This window comes from Alexandromys fortis, unplaced genomic scaffold (assembly GCF_014885135.2).
Source record: "Alexandromys fortis isolate MF-2015 unplaced genomic scaffold, M_Fortis_MF-2015_v1.1 scaffold_150, whole genome shotgun sequence".
NCBI lineage: Eukaryota > Metazoa > Chordata > Mammalia > Rodentia > Cricetidae > Alexandromys > Alexandromys fortis.
In genome coordinates, this window is record NW_026068027.1 from 1,410,854 (window position 1) to 1,428,378 (window position 17,525).

Here is a 17,525-nt window from a genome sequence, read left to right on the forward strand (position 1 = left end):
CTCCTCCTCTACTTCTTCTTCTTCTTCTTCTTCTTCTTCTTCTTCTTCTTCTTCTTCTTCTTCTTCTTCTTCTTCTTCTTCTTCTTCTTCTTCTTCTTCTTCCTCTTCTTCCTCCTCCTCCTCTTCCTCCTCCTCCCTTTTTTCCTTTCTCTCATGAACTAAGGATTCTTCACCTTCGGTCCAGGAGTCCCTCAAGGGTTAGTGTGTATCTGGGGTGAGGAGTAAGGTATTTTTGGTTCCCAAAGTCTTAGAGCAGAGTTGGGGTGAGTGATAGACTAGCAACTAAAGCATTCCTGTACGGGCCTCCTCAACAGAATTTTGGATGGCTCTGAAGACAGGACTTCAAGGCAACCAATTTCTTTGGACTGCGGAACGGGGGAAGAAGGGGAGGGAAGAATGTTATTGGGAATAAAGGTGGGCCTGAGGAATCCGAGTTCTTTAGTAAACTGGACATGACACCTGAAGGGCTCAACAGCTCGCCTATGAGGAGGACATCAATGTATGGCTAGAGGCCCTCTAACCTTTCAGCTCCTGTGGGACTGTGGTGTTGACCACTCAGCCTAGGGACCACCCTGGGGGTCAAACCCTCTTAAAGATGACTATGCTTTGGGTGCCAGGGCTCACGCTGGCATGCAGGATCTGCCCATGGGTAGCTGTGGCCACTAGGGGGAGCCCAAGTCCTACAGGACACCATACTAGACATCAAGGTGAGGTTGAGGTGGGAAGAATTTCAAGGTTACACCCTTTCTCACTCATCCTCTAGGGTTAACCTTTCGTTGGCGAATGGGCGGGAGCCGCACTCTTTTTGCTCTCCTTCCTGTATCCTTCAGCTTGCCCTCTCTCCTTCCCTGTACCTCTTAATTTCTATGTAACCATCTCATCTTTCCCCTCTCTCCTAGCACCCCGTTATGTCTCCCATGGGGCTCACTACACTTTTCTCCGAGATTGCTTTCTCAGAAGCTCCCAGGCTGGCCAGGGCTATTGTAGCTGCAGCCACCTTCCCTAACCCCGTCTTTTCTTTCCTCCATCCTAGCTAGGTGTCTCTCTGACAGCGCTCCCACCCCTTCCAGGTACTGGGTTGGATTGGGTTACAGCTAGCTCTGCTTGGGCCTCCAAGGCCCCTCTCTACTTTCCTTTTGTGCCGTTGCCTGGAGACCAGTGGATTGTGGGGGGCTGGGGCCAGAGAAGGAGCTGGGGTGAAGGATGGGGGTGGGGTGTATGTGTGATGCTCCCAGGAGCCTAGCTACGAGCCTGGCTTTGGGTACCAGAGGAACTAGAAGGGGTAGTGCTGGCTTCTTTTCTCATTCCCTGTCCTTATCTAGGCCTTTTTTTTTTCTTTTTAGACTTAGATAAGTTACCATGCAGGCATTTGCCTTAGTAGTTAAACAAGGAGAAAAGCTCAGTCTAGAAAAGATTTGGAAAGGGCCTGGGCCAGGCCCAGTGGGAAACTAAAGGAAAGAGAGGAAATGCAATGGGGAGAGGGAAGAGGGAGGAGGAGTCTTGGAGCAAAATTAGTTGGTGGAGGGAAGGAGCAGAGGCTTTCCTGGAGGACCGAGGAAAAGAAGCCAGGGCCACAGGGGGCCAGGGAGCTGACCTGATCTCTGGGAGGCCCTGGAAGGGGACAAGAAGATGGGCATGGGGGTAAAGTGAGTCCCTGCAGAGGCAGGGATTTCAGGGTGGTGAGATGGTGGGAGGATTCTCGATCGGTTTCCCTAGTGCTTCGGAATCTGTTGGAGCTTTGGGGTAAGTTCAAGAACTTGGCTGAATCTGGCCTAAGGAATGGTGACACAGGACCTACCTAGTGAGCTGATACAAGGCCAGCCTTCCTCCTTCCTTCCCGAAGGTAGTCTGCCCGTCCAGTGCCTCCTACTCTACCCACTTGGTTTGCAGCTAGACTGGCCCCACAAATGCCCTACCCCCACTCCAAATCTGGTGAACTCCTAAGGGCTCCCAATCCAGACTCCGGCTCCAGCTCTTCCCACCTCCCAGCCCGCCTCCCTCCCTTTCTCTAGCCTTCCCAATTTCAGCTGCCAAAAATCGCCCTGTCTCTAGTGTCCTTTGTCCTGAGAGACGTTGCTGCTTGGTGCGGGGCCAGACAGGGAGTCCAGAAGAAGGCCCCGGTGGGCTGACGGGGGGTGCTGATTTCATGGCTGGAGACTGGACCTGACGGGCACACTGACAGGACTCGATCACGCTGTGGTCTGGGCGGGGGACTACCTCCATATTCCAGCGATTGTTAGAGGGAACCCAAGGCACCTAAGGGTGTGTAGAGGTCCTTTCCACTTCGTCCCTTCTGTGACCACGACCGAAGAAGCCAGTAGTGACTTCAAACAGACTTGAGAAGGAAAACGGGCCCGAATATGAAGGGCCGTTCCTCAGTTACCTCTACATGCCAGGGCCTGCCTCCCCATTCTGTCATTTCTTCGCGCCGTTCTCCGTTTCCATCTTTAGCTCTTCTCTTGCCCATCACTGACCCTCCCTCCACGATGCCACAAAGACCCTATTTATCTTGCATTTCCTTCCAGTCCTCTAATTCATTCTCCAATTTATTTGCCAAAGGAAGCAGTTCTTAGCTCGGTTGAAAGTCCCACCCTCAGGTTTGATCAATCCACCCCAAACCCAGTCTCCCTCTAGAATAGGCATCTGGTCCCACCTTTTAAAATCTCTTCTGGGACCTCTCATGCCTGCGCTCCCACAGAGGTATCTGGACTCCCTCCAGCTTCACTCCATCACTCCCAAATCCTCGAGGTTTGCATTCTTTTCAACACCGACCCCCCTTTAAACTCTTATCTCTTCCGAAACACCATTCTCGAGTATGTCTTCTTCATCTTTTCATCTTTTTCCGCCCAGGTCTCCAAACTTCCATCGCATTCTCTCCGAAACAGCCCCTAAACACCTCCAGTCTATGGCTCTGGCCTTTCCTCCCCATCTTTCCAATATAGCCCCATTATCCCAATCTCTACTTCAGGACCCCCCCAAACTCCTCCCACTTCACCCCTGCCACAGCCCCTTGTCCCCAAACTTCTTCAGCCTCCCTATGTCTGCCTTCACAGTCTACAGCCCCTCCCACCCACCCCTCTCGCGCGCGGGGCCCGGGAGCTCCCCACGCTCGGCACCGCGAGGCCCTCTCCCTCCGCGCCCCGGCCGGCTTCGGCCAAACTCGCCCGGCGCCTCCCCTTCCCCGATCCTCCGCCCCCCGACTGCCGCGCGCTCCCTCCCTCGCGTCTCCTCCGGGCCCCTCTCTCCTCCGTTCCTCCGCGCTCCCTCCTTCTCCCTCTTCCTCCCTGCTCCCATCCCCCTCTCCCGAGCGCCCTCCCTCCGCCGTCCGCTTTCCTGTGCGAGTCGCCGGACGCGCCGCCCAGCCCGTCCGCCTGCCCGCCCGCCCGCAGCCCGGCGCCGGGCCGGGGCCTCGGGCCAGAACGCGTTTGTGGGCGGCTGGCCTCGGGGCGGGCTAGGGGCGCGCGGCACGAGCGGCGGGAGGGTCGGGGGTCGCGGGCCTCGCTGGGGCCGCGAGTGCGGGCGGAGGCGGGCGGCGCGGCGGGGGCGGGCGGCGCGTTCCGGGCGGGCGGGGAGTGCGAGGAGCCGATCGGGGCTGCGCGGGGAGCGAGGCATGGGGGCCACCCTCCGGGGGTGCCGGGGCCGCCGCCGCCGCCGCCGCGGCAGCAGCGACTGAAGCCGCGCAGCGAGGAGGGCGGGGAGTGGCCGCCGCCGTCCCCGGGAGGCGCCGGAGCCCGACTGCACTCGCAGCCAGCCAGCCGTCCCGAGCCGCTCGCAGGTAAGGTCTGCTGCCGCCCGCCCGGGCCGCCCCGATTCGGCCCTGGGCTCCCCGCCCCCACCCCTGCCGCCCCCCCTCCCGCCGCCGCCTCCATTTGTTATTTTCCCGGTCGCGTTCCCTCACTGCGGGCACGGCCGGGCCCGAGGCTGGGGGTTCAGGGGGTGGGGCCGCCCGGAGGAGAGACGCGGGCCCGGGAGTCGCGAGCTCAGGAGGTGGGGGGGTGTCTCGGGAGGAGGGCTGATGGGGCCGAGCGTCGCCAGGACCAGAGCCTAAAGGGGAGGAACGCCGAGGTGGAGACTTGGCGGAGGTAAAACGGGGGATGCTGTGCGGGTGGTTCGCGGAGAAGGCAGGACGGATCGGAGAGATGGCAGCGAGGTGGGGCATGAAGGCTCCAGAAGCCCCACAGGCCCAGAACCCGGGTTCCAGAACCCAGGATTGCGGGTATTTGGAACCGAAGGGAGCTGGGAACCGGGAAAGGGGTGTGGTGGGTGGTAAGAACAGGATTGTTGCTGCCGAGAGGGGGGGGACTGAACCTGGGGGAATGGAGAAGGACCAAGAGAGGCCCATCTTTGAGAAGCCTGGGGTGGAAATGGGAAGGCCGTATCTTTTGTGACTCAGTTTTCTTTTCCCACTCTAGGTCACCTCTGACCCTGTTTTCCTAATCCCAGACCTAGTTACTTCGTGAAGGGGGCACTGAGGCTCGGCAGTGTGAGTCTCCCAACACTAATAAGAAAGGCAGGAATACAGAAGGGAGAATTAGAAAGGTTGGGAGGTTGGGAAAGAAGAGAGAATTGGGCAATCTTGTAGGCATTCCAAGGAATTGTGACCTCCACCCTCATCCCCTCAGCATTGGCTGCCTCACAGCTGGGCTCTATCTGGGAGGCCTTGTTACTGCTTTGATCTCGGAGGTCTCCCTTTGTGCCTGGGGCAGGTTACCCTAAAGCTCCCTTCCCAGAGGATACTGTAAGAAGGTCGGAGTTGCTTTGGCAACTGAGGTGGTAATAGTGGCTGCCAGATGGACCCCTGGGATGGTCTCTGGAGGGGCACTTTTTTTCACCCATTTTGTTGCCATGGCTGTGATCCAGTGGGAAGTTCTATAGGTGGGGGTTCAGTACATAGATCAGGCCTCAGCCTGTAGCTATGTCCTATGGGCTCTTGGGAGGGGTTTTGCCCCAAGTAGGGGTTTCCTGAGGAGGTACACCCTTTCTCCTCCAGCGATCTGTTGGAACAGGTAGCACTGTTGCTTGCAGGTCATCCTTGCAAGCCTCTCCCTGGGTATGGTGGGAAGACGAATATACTGTTGTTCAAACTATATGGTCTTGGGCTGGAGGTAGCTCAGTGGTATGTTAGTTCCTAATATACATACAGAGGCTCTGGGTTTGAGCTCCAGAAACAAACAGAATAAAAAACCAAGTTCTATCATCCTGGGCAGTTTCTTCTGGCCTCTCCCACCCTTGTGTTTTATACGTGGTTGACTCTTCACACGATTTTACTTTCTTGAAGTCCTCTTTGGATTTCTTTCCTCTGTGTCAGTTCCCAGGGTGACCCCCTTCATTCAACCAATCTTTGACCTTTTACTTTCCTGAACTCACAGAAATGGCATGGCTCTCCATGCCTGTCTCAGGTGAGTGTGGCCCAGGGGAGAGGGCTATGGCACAGCCTGGAGCAGAACGGGATGCTCTGGAACAGAGCTGGGAGACCAGGGTGTACTCTGGCTGTGTCTCTGTGACCTTGGGCAAGTCACTTCTCTTGTCTTTGAGTGCCACCTTCATTGTCTGATGAAATGGCCTCTGTGGCTCCTTCAGCAGTCCTGGGTTCTAACAAGACTTAGGCTACCGCATTGTTAGCTGCTGGTTGGTCTGTGCTTCATGGATATCTTGGTTATTTTCAAGTGATAGGCAGGCAGGTCTGGAATGATGGAGCCTACTCAGTGACGCTGAAAAAATATACTCTGTAAGCTCTTCCCAGGGAGCCTGTGACGTGGTCATTTTCTGACATTCTTGTATGGTCATTTTCTGACATTCTTGTATTATTTGTTCCTTAGTTTCTTTCTTTGAAAAAAATTTTTAATTGCATTTATCTATTTTGTGTGTGTACCCTGGTGTACATGTGGAGGTCAAAGGGTAACTTGGTATTGAGTTGATTCTCTTCTTCCGCCATGTGAGCCTCATGGTTTGATTCCAGTCATTGGTTTGGTAGTAATCTATGTTTTTGGTTTTTGAGATGGTATTCTATTATATAGCCCAAGCTGGCTTGACTTGAACTCACTTACTACAGGAGATGACCTTGAACTTGCGATCTCCTCACCTGTACCTCTGAGATTGCAGGCATGAGCCACACCCTGTTTTATGTGGTGTTGGAATCTAACCCAGGGCTTCTTGCCTGCTAGCCCAGCACTCTGCACACTGATCTGCATTCCTAGTCCCTCTCCTTCCCTCTCCTGTGCTTACTGAGAGACTCTTGGTTTCTGTTTCCTTGCCTGCTGAGTTTGGTCTCCCATGCTTTTCTTTTGCAGTAAGGAAATGGCAGTAGATGGGTGCTGTTGTCCATGGTAGATGCCCTGTAAGTGTTAGCAACAGCCTTCTAGGCAGAATGGAGTGCCACTTGGTCAGTTGGTGTTAGAATACCACCCAAGTCCAGACTTAACCATGATCTGACCTCAGTCTCAACTCCATCCCCCTCTGCCACTCCTCATCCCGGAAATTACTGCCCTGTTGATGCTGTTTTTTTTTTTCCTCTTCCAAAGCTACTCATTGCAAATTTTATCAGATTTCAGCTGATTAAAAAGGTAAGAAAGGCATACAGTGATTGCTCTGTTCTCCAAGGAACTTTAGTATAGTTTTTGACCTTTTGGATCCTTTAGGAATCAAACTGACTTGGTAAACCAGTCCTGTGATGGGAGGGGGAGGGCGACAGATGCAGCCACAGTAGTGTTCTTCTTGTCATGGCTGACACTGTTGTCTGCTCCTCTTCGGTTCGGTTCTGCTCTTGGACATTTGTTTACTCCCCCTCCTTCTCTTTTCCCATTTGTAGTTTTAGTTTTTTGAGACAGGATTTTATGCAACTGGCTGGCCTTGAACTTTCTATTTGTTGAGGGTGGCTGGGTCCTCCTGCCTTCACCTCCCAAGTGACGGAATTACAGATGTTGTCCCCATGCCTGGTAATGCATAGTATTTTAAAACTAATCCACAAAACAACTTTTCAAAATGTGGCTATAGCTGTAGTTGAAGTAAACTGGTTTACTGGGCAAACATCAGTTGAAACTTTAGACTTGGGGCTCAGTCCCATCTATTTTGTGCCCCTTCAGTGTAAGTTATTAAGTTCCCTGGAAATGTTAGACTTACGTGTTCCTCATTGCCTGCCTCAATATGGTTCAGTGGGGTTGGGCAAAAGCAGTTACTCTGTATTTTGTGGAGAACTGCACTTTCCAGCTCAGAGTAGATGGGTAAATTTAGTCTATTTTCACCTGGGTTAATATCAGCTGATTCAAAGGACCTGCCGAGCCTGGGGGATACCTGTACTTGAGACCCTCCCTCAAAACAAAACGGTAACAGATGGACCCGCTGACATTCACTTGGTTTAAAGGTCATTGACAATGGTACACTTGCCTGGATGAGCTGCTCACTTACAAACCCGGTCTTGGCAAACTGAAATGGAAGACTACCGGGTTTAGTTTAAGGCTGGCACAAAGAGCATAGTGTGACGCTGTCTCAGATAAGGAACACAGACCCTACATGTGTGTACACACGACATCAGTGGAAAATATAGAAAGGAAAACTATGACCACAGCAGTTTTTGCTCTTAAAATATCTTAATGGGCATAGTGGCACACACTTTTAATCTTAGCATTCAGGAAGTAGAAACAAGCAGATCCCTGTGAGTTCAAAGCCAGCCTGGTCTACATAGTGAGCTCCAGGACAGCCAGGGCTCCACAGAGAGACCTTGTCTTGAAAAACTAAAACAACAACAATAGAGAAACAGACAAGAGAAAAGGTCGGGAGAGATGGCTCAGTGGTTTAGAGCACCTGTGGACTTGTGACTCGTGCAGAGGACCCAGGTTTTATTCTCAGCACCCACATGATAGCTCACACCCATACTAACTCTAGTTCCAGGGTATCTGCTGCCCTCTTCCCACCTCCCCAGGGACCAGGCACACACATGGTACACATCCATTCAAGCAAAACATTCATACATAGCAAAATTAAATTTTAAAAAATTATGGTTTTATGGCATGGTTTGCCTCTTAGCAAGAAACACAGCAGCCGGGCGGTGGTGGCGCACGCACGCCTTTAATCCCAGCACTTGGGAGGCAGAGGCAGGCGGATCTCTGTGAGTTTTGAGACCAGCCTGGTCTACAAGAGCTAGTTCCAAGACAGGCTCCAAAACCACAGAGAAACCCTGTCTCGAAAAACTAAAAAACAAAAAACAAAAAAAAAACACACACACACAGGGCAAATTCAGTGTACTTGCCTGGCATGCTTGAGGCCCTGGGCTCAGTGCACCAGCACCCGGGGACCGAAGACTGGAAGATCTGGCTGGATCCATGGGTAGCTGGCGATATTCGTGTTTGTACTGCTAGATACAGGTAGGCTGCTCAGGCCAAGTGAGAGCACAGGTGGATGATGCTATCCGTGTCTGTGTGGCTGCAGACAGCCAGGAAGGCTGCCCATGCCAAGTGAGAAGCAGACTTGATTTTGTAAGCCTGTATTGCATGTTCGCTGACATTTTGTCTTTTTGTGGTAGTCAAGTCTTTGGAGGGGGCTGGAGAGATGGCTCAGCTCTTAAGAGCCCTGGCTGCTCTTCTAGAGGTCCTGGGTTCAATTCCCAGCACCCGCACGGAAGTTCACAACTGTGTCTGTATTAACAGTTTCAGGGGACCCGACACCCTCACACAGACATGAATGCAGATAGAACACCAATGTACATAAAATAAAATTTAAAAAATTATTTTGATTTGGGCTGGTGAGATGGCTCACTGAGTAGAGGCACTTGCCACAAACCTTGACACCTGGGTTTGATCCCTGGGTCCCACATGGTGAGAAGGGAGAACTGACTCACAGGTTGCCCTCACACGTGCACACACACACACACCCCTCAGCCAGTCAGAGTATTTTGAGTCTGGTTACTGTGAAAGCTTTGACTTTTCTTTTGAGCCCAGGAAACCCCAATACAGCCATCCCTTTGATCCCTGGGGGCTTTGTTCCAGTATCCTCCACAGACACCAACATCAACACATACTCAAGTACCTTGTAGGGAATGATGCTGTGTCTGTTTATACCTGTACACACTCTCCCGTGCTTTTAAAGTCACCTGTAGATCGGGTACAGTAAATTCCATGTAAATCTTTGCTAACATGTACCTGTTCAAAGCCACGCAAAGAAGGTAGACAATGGCTGAGCAGTGAAAGCTGGAGGGGACCTAGGACTCGTGGAAAGGTGGCCCCTACTGCAGGCTGTGCCCGCACATCATTCTTGTAGATTGAGCCTGGGGTGGCAATGTAATTGTTGAAACTTTCTGGGAATTTTCCCTCCCAAATAGCGTCAGTTTAGGTTGACTAAATCTCTGGACAAAATCCCTGTAAGCGGAAAAGGCCAACTACTAGAGGATGGATCCTTAGGAGGCTGTCTGGAATGTTCTGCAGTTTTGAAGATACCTTGATTTGGGGTTGAGGCTGCTGAGACTGTGCTGCTCAGTATGGGACATTCGTCTACATTGTCTGACTTGAATCAAGATTGCTCTCTGAGCGAGTGATGTAGGCTTCTTAGAACTCTCTCCCCCTTCTGAGGAGAGTTTAGAAGGGCGGGCGAGCGAGTGTGGCCTTTGAAGAAGATTGCAGAGGGCTTGGTTCGCCCCTGTGGGAGGTGGGGCAGGCTGCAGTCCCTTACCTATTAGTTCCCCTTTAGAGTGTGCTGGAGATGTGACAGGCCATCGTATGTAATGTGCTTGACACAAAGATACTCAGTGAACTGATACTTCAGCCTCGTTTCTTTATGCTGCTTCTGAATTTGTAAGGCTCTACAATTAAAGAGCGGATTTTTTTTTCCTGCTGCTGTTTTGTGTGTTGAGGCAGGATTTTGTTGTCTTTTTCAGGCTGGTCTTGAACATGTGATGCTCATACCATAGCCTTCTGAGTGCTGGCACTATAGGTATTTCCCATACCAGGCTACCGATTCTCTTTAGGACTTGTGAAGGGTAAAATCCTGCTGTGTTAGGGTGGGGTTCATAGGCACACCTGAATTTTCTGCCTTCCCTAGAGGTGAAAGAGGTTATATTGTGAGTCCCCATCCCTTAGCTGATGCAGCCTGTGGAGCAAGCCGCAGTCGCAGTCTCTCATGCCTGTGCCTCCTGACCCCAAGGCTTAGGACTCTGCTTCTTTCTCAGACCCCTGCTGTTTCTGCTGTAACATGGAGACGCTGATGGTTTCTCCTAACAGGTTTCACAGAGAACACCCTGCGAGTACCACGTGCCTACAACTGCTCCCAGCTTCCCAGACCACAGCTGTGGGGAGCTCGGGGTACAGCATACGAGATTCTGTATTAAGCTGCCCAGGCAGAGGAGAATGGGGTCTCCACAGCCTGAAGAATGAAGACACGACAGAATAAAGACTCAGTGAGTAGAAGCTCTAGTGAGCAGTATGACAGGTCAAAGGGCAGGAGCAGGGAAGCTAGGGGGAGGGGCCTAAAGTGGAGAGCAGAAACAATGTATAGAATAAAGTGGAGAATAGAAACAATGTATAGAGTAAAGTGGAGAATAGAAACAATGTATAGAGTAAAGTGGAGAATAGAAACAATGTATAGAGTAAAGCCAGGTGCAGTGGAACACACTACCCCACTACCTGACTCCATCCTGCTCACAGATGTCAATGAGGAGTGGACGGAAGAAAGAGGCCCCTGGGCCCAGGGAAGAGCTGAGATCAAGGGGCCGGGCCTCCCCTGGAGGGGTCAGCACGTCCAGCAGTGATGGCAAAGCTGAGAAGTCCAGGCAGACTGCCAAGGTATTCCTCCTCTGGCCCCCACCGATGCCACAGCACTACAGCTGAAGTGGGATTTGGAGGGGGGCTTCAGGTCTGGCAGAGAGTAACTCTGGCGGGGGCTTAAGAGACAGAAGACAGCGTGCTCTTCCTCCTTCACAGAAGGCGCGAGTAGAGGAGACCTCTACTCCAAAGGCCAGCAAGCAGGGCCGCAGTGAAGAGATCTCAGAGAGCGAAAGCGAGGAGACCAGTGCACCCAAAAAGACCAAAACTGAGGTGAGAGGCCCGGTGCCTACTGTGACTTGTTTCTGACTGTTCTTTCTCTAGTCTTTTGTGCACCACGCCTACTTTGACTCTGCTCAGATAGAAAAGTCCTGTTGGGTGCTTATTTGTAGTGGTCCTGTCTATAATATGGTTGGCTTCAGTTAGAACAGTAGGTGACAGGGCAGGGCCAAGAGGGTAGGGAAGGGCATCACAGCCTCCTTTGTGGAAAGGACAGGTAAGTTATTAGGATACAGAAATGGGGCTGGTAATGTGGCTCACTTGGTAGAGTGAGTTCCTAGTACATAGTGCTCAGTCCATGCATTTAATAGCTGGGCACAGTTCTGACCCTAGCATTCAGTGGCAGTAAGATAAAAATTCAAGGTCAGCCAGGCAGTAGTGGCACACACTGTTAATCCCATCAGGGAGGCACAGGCAGGTGGATCTCTGTGAGTTCCAAGCCAGCCTGGTCTACAAAGCTAGTTCTAGGACAGCGAAGGCCACACAGAGAACCCTATCTCAAAAAATAAACAAAAAGTTCAAGGTCATCCTGTGCTATTGGTGATCTGTAGGTCAGCCTGGGCTATATGAAACCCTGTCTTTAAAAAAAGCAAGCAAGTAAAAAATTAAAAAAAAAAAAAAAAGCAAGCAAGGAAGAAAGAAAACAAAAGGAAACCAAGCACTGGGGGATAGCCAAAGGAGATCAGGGATGCACATAGGGTACACAAGAGATGGCAAGAAGGGTCTGCAGTCAGCCGTGAGTCCTGGGAAAGCAGTAAAGGAAGAGAGGAAAACCGAGCCCTCTTCCCTGACAGCAGGAGCTCCCTCGACCACAGTCTCCCTCGGATCTGGACAGCTTGGATGGGCGCAGCATTAATGACGATGGCAGCAGTGACCCTAGGGACATAGATCAGGATAACCGAAGCACATCTCCCAGCATCTACAGCCCTGGAAGTGTGGAGAACGACTCCGACTCATCTTCCGGCCTGTCTCAGGGCCCGGCCCGCCCCTACCACCCACCTCCACTCTTTCCTCCTTCCCCTCCACCACCAGACAGCACTCCCCGACAGCCAGAGCCCGGCTTTGAACCCCATCCTTCTGTGACACCTACTGGATATCATGCTCCAATGGAGCCACCCACATCTCGATTATTCCAGCCTCCTGGAGCCCCTCCCCCACACCCACAGCTCTACCCTGGGAATGCTAGTGCAGGTGTTTTATCTGGGCCCCCCATGGGTCCCAAAGGGGGAGCAGCTGCCTCTTCAGTGGGTACCCCTAGTGGAGGCAAGCAGCACCCCCCACCCACCACCCCAATTCCAATATCAAGCTCCGGGGCCAGTGGTCCCCCTCCAACAAAGCCACCTAATGCTCCAGTAGGTGGTGGGAACTTACCTTCTGCTCCACCATCAGCTACTTTCCCCCACGTGACCCCAAACCTGCCTCCTCCACCTGCCCTAAGACCTCTCAACAATGCCTCAGCCTCTCCTCCTGGCATGGGGGCTCAGCCAATCCCTGGGCATCTGCCCTCTCCCCATGCCATGGGTCAGGGCATGAGTGGACTTCCTCCTGGCCCAGAGAAGGGTCCAACTCTGGCTCCCTCACCCCACCCTTTACCCCCAGCTTCTTCCTCCTCTGCCCCTGGGCCCCCAATGCGGTATCCATATTCATCCTCCAGTAGCTCTGCAGCAGCAGCTTCTAGTTCTTCCTCCTCCTCGGCCTCCCAATACCCAGCTTCCCAAGCTCTGCCCAGTTATCCCCATTCCTTCCCTCCGCCCACAAGTATGTCTGTCTCTAATCAGCCACCCAAGTATACCCAGCCTTCCCTCCCATCCCAGGCTGTGTGGAGTCAGGGTCCTCCACCTCCTCCTCCCTATGGCCGCCTCTTGGCCAACAACAACACCCATCCAGGCCCTTACCCTCCTGCTGGGGGCCAATCCACAGCCCACCCACCAGCCCCTACACATCACCATCACCAGCAGCAGCAGCAGCCACAGCAACAGCAACAACACCATCCTGGAAACTCTGGGCCCCCTCCACCTGGGGCATATCCTCACCCCCTAGAGAGCAACAGCTCCCACCATGCGCACCCTTACAACATGTCTCCCTCCCTGGGGTCTTTGAGGCCCTACCCACCGGGGCCAGCGCACCTGCCTCCACCTCATGGCCAGGTGTCCTATAGTCAAGCAGGTCCCAATGGCCCCCCAGTTTCCTCTTCTTCCAACGCTTCCGGCTCTTCCTCTCAAGCCTCCTACTCCTGCTCGCACCCCTCCTCATCCCAGGGTCCCCAAGGGGCATCCTACCCCTTCCCACCCGTTCCTCCAGTCACTACTTCCTCAGCTACACTTTCTACTGTCATCGCTACCGTGGCTTCCTCGCCTGCAGGCTACAAGACGGCCTCACCACCTGGGCCCCCTCAGTACAGCAAGAGAGCTCCATCCCCTGGGTCCTATAAGACCGCCACCCCGCCTGGATACAAACCGGGGTCACCACCCTCCTTCAGAACGGGGACCCCGCCTGGCTTTCGAGGCACCTCTCCGCCAGCAGGCCCAGGGACCTTCAAGCCAGGCTCACCCACTGTGGGGCCGGGGCCCCTGCCACCTGCGGGGCCTTCGAGTTTGTCGTCTCTGCCTCCACCACCCGCGGCCCCAGCGACAGGGCCGCCCCTGACTGCCACGCAGATCAAACAGGAGCCAGCTGAAGAGTATGAAGCCCCCGAGAGTCCGGTGCCCCCGGCCCGAAGCCCCTCGCCCCCTCCCAAGGTGGTGGACGTGCCCAGCCACGCCAGCCAGTCAGCCAGGTGAGCAGCCGTGGGGTTGGGTGCAGGTGGGTCTGGAAGCGGAAGACGAAGGGACGACGATCACCGTGCTATTGACATCAGGGACACACGCTGGTGGGGGCCGCTTTAGGGACATGGGCTGGAGGGGGCTGCCCTTGAGGCTCGGGCTCACAGCCCTGCGCCCGCCCGGCAGGTTCAATAAACACCTGGACCGTGGCTTCAACTCGTGCGCGCGCAGCGACCTGTACTTCGTGCCGCTGGAGGGATCCAAGTTGGCCAAGAAGCGCGCGGACCTGGTGGAGAAAGTGCGGCGCGAGGCCGAGCAGCGCGCGCGCGAAGAAAAGGAGCGCGAGCGCGAACGGGAGCGCGAGAAGGAGCGCGAGCGCGAGAAAGAGCGCGAGCTGGAGCGCAGTGTGGTGAGTGCGTCACAAGGTGCGCCGCGCGCCTCTCCCGGTCCCGGGCTTCGCCACTCCGGTCGCTTCGCCACCTGGCGGAGGGGAGGAGCCACTGCAGCCCCGAAAGCTCAGGCTTCCAGGCAGGAGGAAAAGAAAGCTGGGAGTGGGGTGAGGCGTTTTTGGCTTTTCCCCACTGAGACAGTCGGGCGACGTGGGGCTGAGACTTCCCGGAACTGCAGTTCTGACCCCTCCTTTCTGTATCCTGCAGAAGCTGGCCCAGGAGGGCCGTGCTCCAGTGGAGTGCCCGTCTCTGGGTCCAGTGCCCCATCGGCCTCCCTTTGAGCCTGGCAGCGCTGTGGCTACAGTGCCCCCTTACCTGGGTCCTGATACTCCTGCCCTGCGCACTCTCAGCGAATACGCCCGACCTCACGTCATGTCTCCTGGCAATCGCAACCACCCATTCTATGTGCCCTTGGGGGCAGTGGACCCGGGGCTTCTGGGTTACAATGTCCCAGCCCTGTACAGCAGCGACCCAGCTGCCCGCGAAAGGGAGCGGGAAGCCCGTGAACGTGACCTCCGTGACCGGCTCAAGCCTGGCTTTGAGGTGAAGCCTAGTGAGCTGGAACCCCTACATGGGGTCCCCGGGCCAGGCCTGGATCCCTTCCCCCGACATGGGGGCCTGGCTCTACAGCCTGGGCCGCCTGGCCTGCATCCTTTCCCGTTCCATCCGAGCCTGGGGCCTCTAGAGCGAGAACGGCTAGCGCTGGCAGCTGGGCCAGCCCTGCGTCCTGACATGTCTTACGCTGAGCGGCTGGCAGCAGAAAGGCAGCATGCAGAAAGGGTGGCAGCCCTGGGCAATGACCCTCTGGCCCGGCTGCAGATGCTCAACGTGACTCCCCATCACCACCAGCACTCCCACATCCACTCCCACCTTCACCTGCACCAGCAGGATGCCATTCATGCAGGTGAGACGCTCTCTGTCCTCGCACTGAACTGCGGCTCTGCTGGTCAGGCATCAGTCACCCTCTCCTGAGATTACCGTTCTCATCTTTGCTGGACTTCCCTCCATTTCTCATGCCCTCTTCCTATCCCAGCCTTCTGCCCTTGATAACGCACAAAGCCGGAGCCTTTTGAAGGACTGCCTCTTCTCTGTCTTCATATTCTTTCTCTAAGCCCCTCACACGCCAGCGTTCTTGTTCCTCTGTATACAAATCTCGTTTGTTGCCAGCATCTCCTTCCCTTACATCTAGGGGTCTTCTGTGTTTCTGCCCATCTGCAGATTTAGAATCTTTTAGAGAAACCCATGTAAGTTTGGTTTTGGTGCCATACTGTATATATAAGTGCTCAACTGTAGCGCTTACAGCCCAGAACACTGCCTGGTTGGCTTTAGACTCGTTCATTTTCAGTTGCTTGTTCCTTCTCGCCCTCATCCGTTCTCCCTCGTTAGAGCATTGATTGATGTATTTAGTAAGTATACAACATAGCAGGCTTTAGGCATTCTCATACAGTGCCTTCTGCTCATATTCATCCCACCTCTTAATATTTTTCCTGTCTCGGTTCTTGAACTCAAAAAAAAATGACCAGTTTTCTAAAGGTATCCTTCATCCCTTCAGAGCAGTGCGTTCTTTTCTTTCCTCCTCGGTCCTCTCTGCTAACTGTGATCTGTCTTCCGTTATCCGTCCCTCTCACCAGCAGTTTCTTCTCTCCATCTCGGAGTCTCTAGCTTCCATTCTGCTCCATTCTGCTTTGGATCCCTTGGGTCTGTCTTCACAGGCGAAATCCCTCCACCCCAATGCATGGTTGTTCCTAACCCTGCCTCCTGGTGACACCTTCCTTTCTCTGCCCTCCAGCCTCCGCCTCGGTGCACCCTCTCATTGACCCCCTGGCCTCAGGGTCTCACCTTACCCGGATCCCCTACCCAGCTGGGACCCTCCCTAATCCCCTTCTTCCTCACCCTCTGCACGAGAACGAAGTTCTTCGTCACCAGCTCTTTGGTAAGGATGGAAGTTGGGATGGAGAAAACTCACGTGAGGGAAGGCCAGAACAGAGGGGTTAGGGTGGCAGAGTGGGCCTGTAGAGTTTGGAGAGAGAGGTGAGCAGTTATGGTAGAAACAGAGGCTGAGGGCCTCCTAAAAGAGGCTCAGGTTCTAGGCCCAGGCAGAGAAGTTGGCACTTCTGGTTCCATTCTAGCCCTGGCCGATCGTAGGGCAGGCGGTGTAACTTTGCAGCTTAGCCTTAGTTTCCGGTCTGTGAAGTGGCTGACCATCCCTATCCACCCATCACATGCTCCTGTCCTTCCTTCCCACAGCTGCCCCTTACCGGGACCTACCAGCTTCCCTTTCTGCTCCCATGTCAGCAGCTCATCAGCTGCAGGCCATGCACGCCCAGTCAGCTGAGCTGCAGCGCTTGGCGCTGGAACAGCAGCAGTGGCTGCATGCCCATCACCCATTGCACAGCGTGCCACTGCCCGCCCAGGAGGACTACTACAGGTATGGCAGGTGCTCCCAGAGCACAAGGGGGGGTGGGTATGGGTATACCAAGAGGATACCAGGCCCGTGGGAGGGGCCCTCCTTTCTCAGTCTCATCTCTCTGATGCTTTGCCTCTTACTAGTCACCTGAAGAAGGAGAGCGACAAGCCGCTGTAGAACCTGCGATCCAGAGAGCGCCCACTGCTCCTTTACCCAGACCTTGGAGGACTCCTCCACCCTTTTGCCGCACCCCCATCCCCCCCAAAGCCGAGGAGAGGGTGCTGCCCACTGGCAGAGCTTCTGCAGCTGGGCAGAGGGAGGGAGGGAAGAAGGGACAGACAAGGTTAAGGCCCAGGGTTGTGTGCAGAGGTGGGAAGTGGCAAGGGTGGGGACAGAAAGTGCACAGTATCTTGGACCAGGTCCCTCTTCCTTACCCCCTGCCTCTCTTCTCCTCAATGCCCAATCCTTGGCGCCGCTGCTCCTCCCCTGACCCATTGGTGTGATTATCTCATCTGGTAGATGTGGCTGTTTTGCGTAGCATTGTGTGCTGCCCCTGCCCCATCCCCCTGTGTGCACCCCCCTCGGCGATGTGTGCCCCTTGCCCGTCCCACATTAATAATTTATATATATAAATATCTATATGATGCTCTTTAAAAAACATCCTGACCAAAACCAACCAAACAAAAACATCCTCACACTTCCCCAGGAATTTGTCTGTGACTTATTTTTTGGGGGGGGGGGGTTTGTGGGTCTGGTGGGGTGGGTAGGGTGGGAGGTCTGATGGTCTTAGGGGAAATGGGAAAAGATGTGGGGGGCTTGACCATGCATCCCCAGTCATGCTTATGGGGGTGCCTCACACTATTTCTCTGGTTTCTCCTAA

At 54.2% G+C, this 17,525-nt stretch overlaps 1 protein-coding gene across 3 annotated transcripts; it reads left to right on the forward strand.

The window, feature by feature from the left end:
* Window positions 1–3,632: 3,632 nt before the first annotated feature.
* Atn1 (atrophin 1) lies at window positions 3,633–17,354 on the forward strand. Of its 3 annotated transcripts, none has more exons than XM_050164024.1 (11): window positions 3,633–3,775; window positions 4,413–4,483; window positions 10,209–10,384; window positions 10,632–10,769; window positions 10,908–11,021; window positions 11,822–13,803; window positions 13,976–14,198; window positions 14,446–15,142; window positions 16,028–16,171; window positions 16,486–16,666; window positions 16,789–17,354. In XM_050164024.1, the coding sequence occupies exons 3-11, from the start codon at window positions 10,358–10,360 to the stop codon at window positions 16,820–16,822; spliced, it is 3,540 nt and encodes a 1,179-aa protein (XP_050019981.1). In that variant the 5' UTR covers window positions 3,633–3,775; window positions 4,413–4,483; window positions 10,209–10,357; the 3' UTR covers window positions 16,823–17,354. The 3 variants fall into 3 exon arrangements, with proteins under 3 accessions (XP_050019981.1, XP_050019983.1, XP_050019982.1); XM_050164026.1 differs by having other exon boundaries at window positions 11,825–13,803; XM_050164025.1 differs by lacking the exons at window positions 3,633–3,775; window positions 4,413–4,483 and adding an exon at window positions 9,866–9,921.
* The last annotated feature ends 171 nt before the right edge of the window (window positions 17,355–17,525 follow it).

Bases quoted from the DNA above. Each gene is read 5' to 3' on its own strand.
- Atn1 (XM_050164024.1), top strand. From the start codon at position 10,358: ATGAAGACACGACAGAATAAAGACTCA. The intron at 14,199-14,445 runs GTGAGTGCGTCA...TGTATCCTGCAG, and splicing joins GCGAGCTGGAGCGCAGTGTG to AAGCTGGCCCAGGAGGGCCG. The intron at 16,172-16,485 runs GTAAGGATGGAA...TCCTTCCCACAG, and splicing joins TCTTCGTCACCAGCTCTTTG to CTGCCCCTTACCGGGACCTA.